At 34.0% G+C, this 12,219-nt stretch overlaps 2 protein-coding genes across 4 annotated transcripts in view; one reads left to right on the top strand and one right to left on the bottom strand.

Moving 5' to 3' along the window:
• LOC114330480 (frequenin-1) overlaps window positions 1-12,219 on the bottom strand; it is a 760,895-nt gene that overhangs the window by 97,536 nt on the left and 651,140 nt on the right. The window lies entirely within an intron of this gene.
• LOC114330479 (kelch-like protein 10) overlaps window positions 1-12,219 on the top strand; it is a 68,251-nt gene that overhangs the window by 21,519 nt on the left and 34,513 nt on the right. For 2 of the 3 annotated variants that reach the window (XM_050662487.1, XM_050662486.1), the window contains exons 3-4: window positions 1,927-2,152; window positions 9,490-9,669. In XM_050662487.1, the coding sequence (XP_050518444.1) occupies window positions 1,927-2,152; window positions 9,490-9,669 (406 nt within the window). The remainder of the gene's footprint in view (window positions 1-1,926; window positions 2,153-9,489; window positions 9,670-12,219) is intronic. The other variant, XM_050662489.1, reaches the window with a different exon arrangement.

Here is a 12,219-nt window from a genome sequence, read left to right as displayed (position 1 = left end):
AAATTAGGTCCAATTCATTTTTTTCGTATAAGCAACCGTTACGGCACAGTGGCGCCGTAAACCTCAGATATGCTTTGGCGGGCTCCAGTTTTTGTTTTTTTTTCGTCACCTGTTCGTTTTATTAATAAAGTACTTATGTAAAATAAAACAACACAGTGTAACCTATAAATTATGACCTATGCACATTTTACATTCTTTGCGCCCCAAAGCCACAGTGGTGGGTCAAAATCAATTTTTGCATATTTTCGCCACCTACACGCATTTTATTGCATTAATGCTACCTTAATAGCACAATATTCACCCTTAAGTGGTCGCTAAGCAGTGGTGGATCCAGGGAGCGGTGATGGGGGTGATCGCCCCCCTCTCAAATCAAGTGATATTATATTTAAGGATTACAAAAATATTCATTTATTTTTATAGAAATACTTATATTATATTATTATTTTTATAAGAATGGCGTACTTTTTATGCTTTAGCGACAGTGGCGGATCCAGCATCCAGCCGTTTTATTTTACATAAGTATTTTTTTTTCTTCCTTATTGGCTTTGGATTACTTGATCCATTCAGCCACGATAGATAATAAATTACTGTTTGCTACAATATTCCAAATATAATACATTGCATTACATAATACATTAGGTACATGTGCGCACATATAATACTTATGCACGCACATACATGCATACATACATATGTAGAAGTGGAAACATTTAATTGACCAGTAGGTATACTCCTCATTCATGGCCCATTTTACATAAGTACTTTATCAATAAAATGAATAGGTGACAAAAAAAAAAACAAAAACTGGAGCGCGCCAAGGACGCCATCTGAGATTTACGGCGCCACTGTACCGAACATATACGAAAAAAATGAATAGGACCTAATTTCTAGAGTAAATAGTGGTCTTTATAAGTTTTGTTTAAAAATAATGCATAGGTAATGAGAAAATCGTAAAAACATGCTCGCCAAGGGATAGGGGTAGTTTCTGCAGTATATTTTCAAGGATAGGGGTGGTTTCCGCAGGGATGTTGCAATAACCATATATATTTTTGAAAAACACTATTGAGCTATTGATGAAGCATATGCCTATATGGATCAAAAAGTAAAAAGCAATTTTTTTTTTCAACCCCCCATTTTATTTATTTTTTTTTGGCTACAGGGGTTGCACTAGGAAATCGCTTTTGGTGTCCATGCATGGGTAATAATAACGTGCACAAAATGATGTATGAAGTATATTAATAAAGGGCATTGTGTGTGAAGTATTCCAAGAAAATGACTTTCTTTATTAATTCTTCTTTTTGTTTGGGTGGTTCCGGGAAAAAATGGGGGTGCATTATACAAATTTGTAAATAGCACCAGTACATGGGTAATCACTGAAAGTCTTTTTACTCTAGCACAAACGGTTCAGATGGTATAAAAAGGGGTTTTTTAAAATGTAACACCCTGTAATCAAAAAAGGGCAATTAATTGCCCTTTGCTAAAAGCAAATAATTTCCGTAGGCTTTTCTTTTTAATTTCCATTACAGTTATGGAAAAATAATTTTTTTTAAAACATCTTTTTTAAAAACTTGTCAAATTTGGGGCCCCACCCCTACTAACGGTGGGTGATAGACATATGCTGTTGGGAAATAAATCGTAGAAAATATAGTCAGTCCTCTTCATATTTCTATAAAAGAAATTTTTTGCAAAAGGTACAGGAAGGGCCAAATTACCCCCTTTAAATGGGTGAAAAATGGGATTCCGGTGCGAAATTTTTTTAGTAAAAAGTTAGTCTCATAATAAGCACCCCTTGATATACCAGAAAAAAAATACAACCGGACTTGTGTCCATTTTGCAAGGTTCAACCTCTGTTTCCAACACTATAAACATAGGTATACAATCGGTACTAACTAAAAATTTATGTACTTAATTATATTATTTTTGCAGATTATGCATATACAGGAAGTTGTACTATAAATAAAAGCAACGTGAAAGAACTTTTGAAATTCGCAGACCAATATCAATTGTTAGATGTCCTACAAATGTGCTGCAACTACCTAATTGATGAAATATGTCCTGCCAATTGTTTGGAAACAATGAAATTTGCCAGCCGTTACTTTTGCAAAGAGTTGATGAAAGTAGGAAAGCTTTACATAACACGTAACTTTCCAATGTGAGTATTAGCAAACTAGTATTTCAATGTAGCTGTATTTATTTAGACAATAATGAATTTTTCCTAGTTATACGAATAGGCTATTGATTATATTCAAAATAAGATAGCTAAAAGGAACTACAACGTTAACGGGGTTTTATTATTTCATATGGTCAATGGACATCTATGTATGAAAAAACCGCGGAGTGCTACCATTTAAAGAGGTGCGTTTTTGAGAAATAGGTGAATTAGTCCCTGGGCACAGGTTACATTAGGGTGAGTTCTATGCACTTTTGGTACAAACATATCTACATAAAAATTGTTCCTGGTTAAATTTTCTATCTAAATATCACTTTATAAAGTCAATGCCACTTTTTTTTACAAAAATATATTCAAAAGAAAAAGCACAAAGAAACCCAAAAGAAAGAAATTTTGTTTTTTGTCCCATAACTTTTGTCCACAAGGATATAGGTATAGACATTGCTTTACAGAAAAAAAAAATCTACATATTTCTTCTTTAAAATGCTGTTTAGTAGAGGTAATTAGGATTTATAGTTTTCGAAATATGATTTTTCAAAGTTCGCCACTCACAGCAATTTTGGGCAATTTTCCTTATTATTTCGCAAATATTGTTCTGTAACTATTTTCTACGTAACTTTAGTTATATGCAATGGTACACGTAATAGGAATAGAAATGAATTACCTTTAAAATGGTCTACTGTATATCGTTGTACGACTTTTTTTAAAGAGATTATGGTTTTCCAAGATTTTATACTTTTAACGATTTTTTATAATATAATATAAAAATAAAGTAAAATTATTATATAATATATTTTATATTATATAATATTCTATTATATATAGTATATATAATATATTAATATATTGTATATTATATATTATATATTATATATTACATATTATGTAATACCTAATACAAAAAAATAATATTTTTGCATTTTTTACGATTATTTTTGAAATTTGTCATTATAACTTTTTTTACATGAATATACTATATATTGCTCAATAAAGAGGGCTTACTTTCTGTTCTTTAAAATGGTCTATCATCTATATTTAAATATGTAATGGAAACCGAGTGATTCTTTGATATTTTTTTACCTGTATTATTTAATATTGTTTCTTCTACAAAAATTACATAAACATTAGTCTTAGAAAACATCACTTTAGTTAAAACTATTTAAACGTTGACATTTAAAAAAATTTTCAAAATCAAAGTCCATCTCTTCGTTATTATTAGCTTCAATAACTTCCTCTGACACCTCAGTTATCTTAGAGTTCCCACAATTAGTACCCATGCACATGCACCCTTTGCAGAATATTGAACAACTAATTCCTATCTTCCTACAACCGCAGTTTTTTGTACATCCTTTGGTACATTTACATGCTATTTTTTCAAGCAAAGCTTGTGGTGCAGGAGCTTTGACAGTAAATATTGGAATTAATCCATATTTTGAAGTTTGCCCGGCCTAGTCAAGTGGATCCAAAGTATTACCTATAAAAAATAAGCTTCAATCATAACACACAATCACATAAAAAAGTTATAATGGGGAATTTCAAAAATAATCCTAAAATCAAAAATCGTTGCAAGTACTTATTACATTTTGAAAAAGCATATCTTATTCAAAAATAATTCTAGAATTTTTTATAACACACCATTTTAAAGTAAACAGAATAAGCTATCTTTTTTATTATATATAATATATACCTAAATGTAGAAAAAAAGTTATAATGGGAAATTTAAAAAATAATCGTAAAAAATATAAAAACTCGTTAAAAGTATAAAGTCTTGAAAAAGATAACTTCTTTAAATGAAGTCGTACAACATTATACAGTAGAACATTTTAAAGGTAATTGATTTCTATTCCTCTTACATGTACCATTGCATATGCCTAAAGTTACGTAGAAAAAAGTTACAGAACAATATTTGCGAAAGAACAAGGAAAATTGCCCAAAATTGCTGTGAGTGGCGAACTTTGAAAAATGATATTTCGAAAACTGTAAATCGTAATGACCGCTACCAAACATCATTTTAAACACAAAATATGTAATTTTTTTTCTGTGAAGCAATGTCTATAGCTATATCCCCGTGGACAAAAGTTATGGGACAAAAAACAAAATTCCTTTCTTTTGGGTTTCTTTGTGCTTTTTCTTTTGAATATCTTCTTCTTCTTAAGGTGCCTATCCGTTCCGGATGTTGGCGACCAGCATGGCTATCCTAACTTTGCTTGCTGCTATTCTGAATAGTCCGGTTGTCGATGTATTAAACCACTTTCTCAGGTTTTGAAGCCAAGATATTCTTCTTCTCCCTGGTCCTCTCTTTCCAAATACCTTGCCTTGAAGAATGAGTTGCAACAAGCCATATCTCTGTTCATTCCTCATAACATGGCCAAGATATTCTAGTTTGCGCTCTTTGATTATGTTAATAATCTCGCATTCCTTGCCTATTCTACGTAGAACCTCAATATTAGTCACACGATCCACCCACGAAATTCTCAAAATGCGCCTGTAACACCACATCTCAAATGCCTCGAGTTTTCTCAAAGAAGCCTCGGAAAGTGTCCAGGCCTTTACTCCGTATAATAACGTAGAAAATACATAGCATCTGATGATAGAGATTTTGGTAGCAAGAGGTAAATCGTGGCTTCTGAAAAGAGACTTCATCATTATGAACGCTGATCTCGCTTTTCATATGCGTTGTTTTATTTCACTTGAGTGGTCCCACTGGCTGTTTATGTTGGTACCAAGGTATGCGTAGCTGTCGACCCTGTCAATTAGTTGTTGGTTAACCAAAAGCTGTGTATTTAATATTTCGCGCTTACTGACTACCATATACTTTGTTTTTTTCGTATTGAGATCAAGTCCGTATTCTCTACTTATATCTGATATGCGCGACATTATTCTTTGCAAACCATCTAGACTGTCTGCAAAAACTACAGCGTCGTCGGCATATCTAATGTTGTTCAGACGCACTCCGTTGACTAATACGCCTTCCTGTAGTTCTCCCAGCGCTTGCTCGAAGATACATTCAGAGTATATATTAAACAGCACCGGGGACAGGATGCATCCTTGCCTCACTCCTCTATCTATGGAGACTGCCTCTGTTAATTGGTCTTCCACTTTAATATTGGCAGTTTGGTTGTAATACAAATTATATATGATTCTCAAGTCTCTATCATCTACTCCCGCTTCTTTCAAGATGTTTATAAGTTTATCATGTTTTACTCTATCAAACGCCTTTTTGTAGTCGACAAAACAAATATACACTTCACAGTCAACATCCCTGCATCTTTGCATAAGCACTTGGACAGCGAATAGAGCCTCTCGGGTGCCTAAGGCATCGCGGAATCCAAACTGCGTCCATGATATCTGTTGTTCGCATTTTTTATATATTCTGCCATGTATCACCTTCAGAAACGTTTTGAGTAAGTGGCTCATTAGGCTAATTGTTCTGTAGTCTTCACATGTTTTGGCATTTACTTTTTTGGGTAAAGTTACGAAGGTCGACTTTAACCAGCTTTGGGGTATTTTTCCAGTTACGTATATTTTGTTGAATACGGTTGTTATCCATTTTATTCCTTGTTCATCCATAAGTTTTAGGAATTCTACATAAAACTGGTCAGGCCCTACAGCTTTACCATCTTTAGTTGTTTTAATAGCTGACGTGACTTCTTCAATGGTAATCGGGGGTCCTGTTTGGCATTCAATGTCTTCAATGGTATTCTGCCTTTCATCTGCAAAAGTTACTTCCACATATTTCTTCCACGTGTCTAGTTTTTCTTCCACACTTAACAGTGGTTTGCCTTGGTTATCTGCCAAACACCCAACTCTTCTAGGTTTGTATAAGCCTGCAGCTTCTTTAACTTTTTTGTGCATATTGAATGAATCGTGTTTATGTTGCAATTGCTGGATTTCCGCACACTGTTCTCTTAGTCGTGTATCCTTAGCTATTCTAATTGCTTTTTTGATATCTTTATCTATTCTTTTGTATAATGACATGTCCTGATCTTTGGACTTTCGCCTCTCTTCCATCATATCTAAAATCTCGTTTGTCATCCACGATTTCTTCTTTATTTTTGGTGGTTTGAGGAATTTCTCACGTATGTCTTGTGAAACTGTATGCAACTTTTCTATCTCCTGGTCCATTACATCCGATTGAATAACGGTATTCAAGTTGTTCTGTATATACCGTTTTACACTCTGTTCTGTGTTTTGGTCTTTTAATAGCCTTATGTCGAATTTTGGATTGACACTACGTCTAACCTTCTTTAGCCTGAGCTTAATTTTGCCAATCAGTGGGTTATGGTCTGACTTGATATCAGCTCCTGGGTATGTCTTGACTGATGTTATGCTGTTACGGAATCTTTTATTAATCATGATGTAATCTATTTGATTTCTCACTATGCGGCCTGGAGTGTCTTGAGGTGATTTCCATGTATATAATCTTCTGTAAGGGAGTTTGAAGTAAGTGTTAGTAATCACAAACTCTTCTTCTGCCACAAATTCACCCAGTCGGTCTCCTCGCTCATTTCTTTCTCCAAGTCCAAATTGCCCTATGAATTCTCCCGATTGTCCCCTACCAATCTTAGCATTTAGATCACCCATAATCAAAGTTAAATCATTTTTGGGGAGGCATTTTAAGGTGTTGGATAGTTCATTATAAAATGCTTCAATTATCTCGTCCGGTTTGTCAGCTGTAGGGGCATATACCTGGATAATGTTAGTTGTAATTGGGTAGGTATTAAGTTGAAGGAGGAGTATTCTTTCCGATATAGGTACAAAATTTTTAACATGTCTGGCAGTTTCTTGATTTAAGATTATACCTACCCCATTTTCGTGTCTTCCATTAGGGTTACCTGAATAATATATGTGATGATCATTAATTTTACATTGCCCAGAGTTCGTCCATCTCATTTCACTTATTCCCATTATGTCTACTGATAGTCTATCCATCTCCTTGATTGCATTATGAGTCTTACCTGCCTCGTATAATGTTTTAACGTTCCATGTGCAGATCGTGAGGTTTATCTTTACACTATATTGGCAAGGATTTCTTCTGCTGGCGACCGAGAAGGCCTTGCCGTCTTGTGATTGTCCTTCTCTGCCGGATCTTGGTATCCGAGTTCCATGATCAGTAATATCGTTTCTATGATTTGTCGTAGTCATGCTAATTGTACTAGGGGTACTCTCCGAGTCTTTAATGCAGTGGTTCCCCGTTGCCTTCTGCATCTTTATGCCGTTGACCGTTACGTTGTTATTAGGTTCATCCGCCTTCGAGACCGATTTATCAATCTCAGGACAAAAAGGTGCCCTTCCACTTATCAGCTCATCCGCCCGAAGCCGTTGGCCAGTAAGTGGGGGGATTGCTTATACCGGCAATCGCTCGGACGTCAGAGCCTCGTTTGTTATCTGGCAGGATGCACCGAAAGGTCAGTATCAAGACCATTACACGGGCAGGTGAGGTTGACATTTGGATAGGAGAGGCTATACGTTGCGCATCACTATCCCTTACATCCACTTATTTTTGTAAAAAAAGTATTTTTGACGTTAAAAAGTTATATTTAGATAGGAAATTTAACCAGGAACAATTTTTATGTAGACGTGTTTGTAACAAAAGTGCATAGAACTCACCCTAATGTAACGTGTGCCCAGGGACTAATTCACCCATTACGCAAAAACGCACCCCTTTAAATGGTAGCACTCCGCGGGTTTTTCATATATAGAGATTCATTGACCATATGAAGTAATAAAACCCCGTTAACGTTGTAGTTCCTTTCTATAGTACATAATCAATAGCCTAGAAGGAGAACACTTTAAAGGAGAGGAAAAAACTTTAAAATTCATCTTTCTTTCTTTCTGTCTTTCTCCTCTTCCTTTTACCCTATCAGGGTGTCGGATTTGGGCTAGCTATTTTTATTTCCACTTACCCATCTTTTCCATTCTTTTTTATTTCCTGCTATTATTTTCAATTCCTTAAGTGATTTTGGTTTAACTTTTCCCGCATCTACTACTTGTTGTATCCATTTTTTCTTGGTCTGTCCCTTTTTCTTTTTGTGATGTTTTCTTTGCTTCATGAATTTTTCTTGTAAGGCTATTGGGTTGCACCTTCATCATATGCCCATACCCGTTCATTTGTTTCTTCTCGGAAGCTCTGAACAATTGTATTGAACTGCACCCGTACCACTCAGCCTTAAATCGCAACCAGGAAATTCTCCTACGTCCAACATTTCTCTTTCCCGAGATTTTTACCTTGGATTATGAGTCTTAGCAGGGAGTACTTTTCTTCTCTCATTATGTGGCCTAGATATTCCAGTTTTCTCATTTGTATGGTTTTTATGACTTCGCATCCCTTCCCCATCTCTTGCCTACAAAGGTAAAACAGTATAATATGTGAGAAAAGTGAGTTTTGAGATAAATGACTTTTTGTTCTTTTGTTGTGCCGTTTTGTCATTTATAAAGTTAGACAAGTGAAACTTGGAATATAAAAAAAGCATGTTATTATAATAATTATTATAACAGCAAATATGTATAGTTTTTTCAAATGTGCTTGAAAAATGACATATACTGTTTTACCATTTTTCCAGTATACCCAAACAGTATATAAAAGACTTTATACGTATATACCGTGGTGGGTGATAAAAATTTCCATTGGTCATACTATGGCAAAAGGGTATATGAAATGTTTATACTATTTTACCATTGGAATTGGGACACCGTTTTTATGAAATATGTTACCGTATATCGGCATATACCACATATATCCTGTTTTGCCAGTAGAGTTTCAAAAAATAGATATAACATAATACCAGGGATAAGCAGTGTATGCCTATTCTGCCTTTGTAGAGTTTGTCGAATATACTGTTTTACCATAACAGAGACGCAAGTACACGTACTCATATACTGTTTTATCAGTGTCACATTTTGAAAACTAAATGAGATAGAAATAAACTAAAAATTGCATAGGAATGAGCGGAAAAAATTACCCAGTTTCGGCGGCAAATTCAAAAATCGATTTTTTTTTCACATATACTGTTTTACCTTGGCAGGCAAGATCTACAGCAAAACATCTTGATTTGTTACTCTCTCTGTCCATGGCATTTTCCACGTTCTCCTGTAGCACCACATCTAGAATGCCTCAATGTTTTTGGTTTATCGTTCGTAGGTTTCTCATATCCATTGCATTTATCCTGCTCTTTTATTTATCCTGTTTCCTTATTCCCTGACTAGCATGTGGTCTGATTTCAAATTTGCTCATCGTAGACTCCTAACATCTTTTAGCAAGCTTTTTCATTTTGACTGGATCATATCATAATGATTAAACATAGTTAAACACTTTTTAGTTTGCTCACAGAGAGTCAAGAATTTTACAATATTTCTGTAGACTATTTAAAAGAAATTCTTAAAGATGATGAACTTAACGTCAGATCAGAAGAAATCGTCTTTGACGCTGTCAAATTATGGATCGAATATTTACCTGAAGCGAGAAAAGAAAATCTCTTCGAACTTTTGAAATGTATCAGGTAAAATACGATGACTTTTTGTTTATATAAAAAAAATATTATCTCACAATAAAACACTGAAAAACGTTTGTTTTTCTATACTTCCACAAAATTTATTACAACTATGTTATTACTACAGCTGTTTCGGCAAAGTGCCTTTCTCAAGTGATATATTTAACAATGTGTTTGCCTTTTTAAGTCTTTAACTGAAGAGGTTGAGGAGTGGGGAGCTGTTTGTCTCGAGTTGGTCATTCAGAATTATATCTGTATTTTTCAATTTATTAATTTCCATTGATTCTAAAAGTGATAGCTTAAGGCCTTTATTTTGAATATGTAGAATTTGAAACTCTTCATTGAAAGAATGATTATGATCTAGAAGGTGAAGTGCGTATGTAGAAGTGTCTGTTTTTCTATTGTTGAAAGCCCTTTTGTGTTCTGCTATCCGTTTGTCAAAAGTTCTGCCAGTTTGACCGATGTAAGTTTTCGGACAGTCACCACAAGTTAGTTTGTATACACCACTCTGTAGTTGCTTTCTCTTTCGGCTTTTATTGTTTTTAATATGTTTGCTTAAGTTGTTGTTAGTTCTGAAAGCTGGTGTTATTCCTTTCTTTTTTATGTATCTGGCTATTTTTGTTGTTATTTTGCCAGTATATGTGAGAGAGCAGAAGGTACTGGGTTCTTTCTGTGGTGGTGGATACACTAATTTCAAGGCTTTCTTATGGAGTTTTTGGTTTAAAATGTTGTTAACTGTTTGTTCGTTATAGCCATTGTTTACCGCTATTTGTCTAATGATATTTAGTTCTGTCTCGAAGTTATTTTTTGTCATAGGAATTTCTGTCAGTCTATGTATCATGCTATGGTAGGCTGCTAATTTGTGTTGTGTAGGATGGGATGATGAATTGTGTATAGTTGTGTCAGTATGGGTAGGTTTATGATATACGGAGAACTCATGTTTGTTGTGTAGTCTGGTAATCGTTAGATCTAGAAAGTTTATGGAATTATTCTGTTCTGTTTCTATTGTGAACTCAATATTACTATGAAGTGAATAATTAATGTATGATAGAAATTGGTCAAGTTGTCTGTTAGTTCCTGTAAAGCAGACTAGTATGTCATCCACGTATCTCCACCAATATAAGAACTGTTTAAATAAGGGGTGTTTAGAAATTGTTGTTTCAAGTTGGTTCATAAATATATCTGATAGTAATGGGCTTAGAGGATTACCCATAATAAGTCCTGCACTGTTGTTTATGTAAATTTGATTATTGAATTCAAAATAGTCTTGATTTATGCAAATTTCAAGAAGGTGTAAAATTTCAGATGCAATGATCGGATTTGTACTATTATGTTCTAAAAGGTTTTTAACTAAAACAAAAGTTTCTGTAGGAGGAACACTAGGAAAAAGATTTTTTACGTCAAATGAAATTAGTCTGGAGTTGTTGGGCAATTGAAAATGTTGTATTTTATTAACTAGTTCTAGTGTATTTTTTACGGTGAATTTAGGTGAAAATTTAGTGTATTCTGTAATAATATCTGACAGTTTTTTTGAAAGTTTATATGACGGAGCTGTATAAAAAGAAACTACAGGTCTTATTGGGTGGTCAGGTTTATGTAGATTAGGCCACCCAATAAGACCTGTAGTTTCTTTTTATACAGCTCCGTCATATAAACTTTCAAAAAAACTGTCAGATATTATTACAGAATACACTAAATTTTCACCTAAATTCACCGTAAAAAATACACTAGATCTAGTTAATAAAATACAACATTTTCAATTGCCCAACAACTCCAGACTAATTTCATTTGACGTAAAAAATCTTTTTCCTAGTGTTCCTCCTACAGAAACTTTTGTTTTAGTTAAAAACCTTTTAGAACATAATAGTACAAATCCGATCATTGCATCTGAAATTTTACACCTTCTTGAAATTTGCATAAATCAAGACTATTTTGAATTCAATAATCAAATTTACACAAACAACAGTGCAGGACTTATTATGGGTAATCCTCTAAGCCCATTACTATCAGATATATTTATGAACCAACTTGAAACAACAATTTCTAAACACCCCTTATTTAAACAGTTCTTATATTGGTGGAGATACGTGGATGACATACTAGTCTGCTTTACAGGAACTAACAGACAACTTGACCAATTTCTATCATACATTAATTATTCACTTCATAGTAATATTGAGTTCACAATAGAAACAGAACAGAATAATTCCATAAACTTTCTAGATCTAACGATTACCAGACTACACAACAAACATGAGTTCTCCGTATATCATAAACCTACCCATACTGACACAACTATACACAATTCATCATCCCATCCTACACAACACAAATTAGCAGCCTACCATAGCATGATACATAGACTGACAGAAATTCCTATGACAAAAAATAACTTCGAGACAGAACTAAATATCATTAGACAAATAGCGGTAAACAATGGCTATAACGAACAAACAGTTAACAACATTTTAAACCAAAAACTCCATAAGAAAGCCTTGAAATTAGTGTATCCACCACCACAGAAAGAACCCAGTACCTTCTGCTCTCTCACATATACTG

The sequence above is a fragment of the Diabrotica virgifera genome, chromosome 9 (assembly GCF_917563875.1).
Source record: "Diabrotica virgifera virgifera chromosome 9, PGI_DIABVI_V3a".
In the NCBI taxonomy this organism is placed as follows: domain Eukaryota; kingdom Metazoa; phylum Arthropoda; class Insecta; order Coleoptera; family Chrysomelidae; genus Diabrotica; species Diabrotica virgifera.
This window is presented reverse-complemented; position numbering and strand designations above follow the sequence as displayed.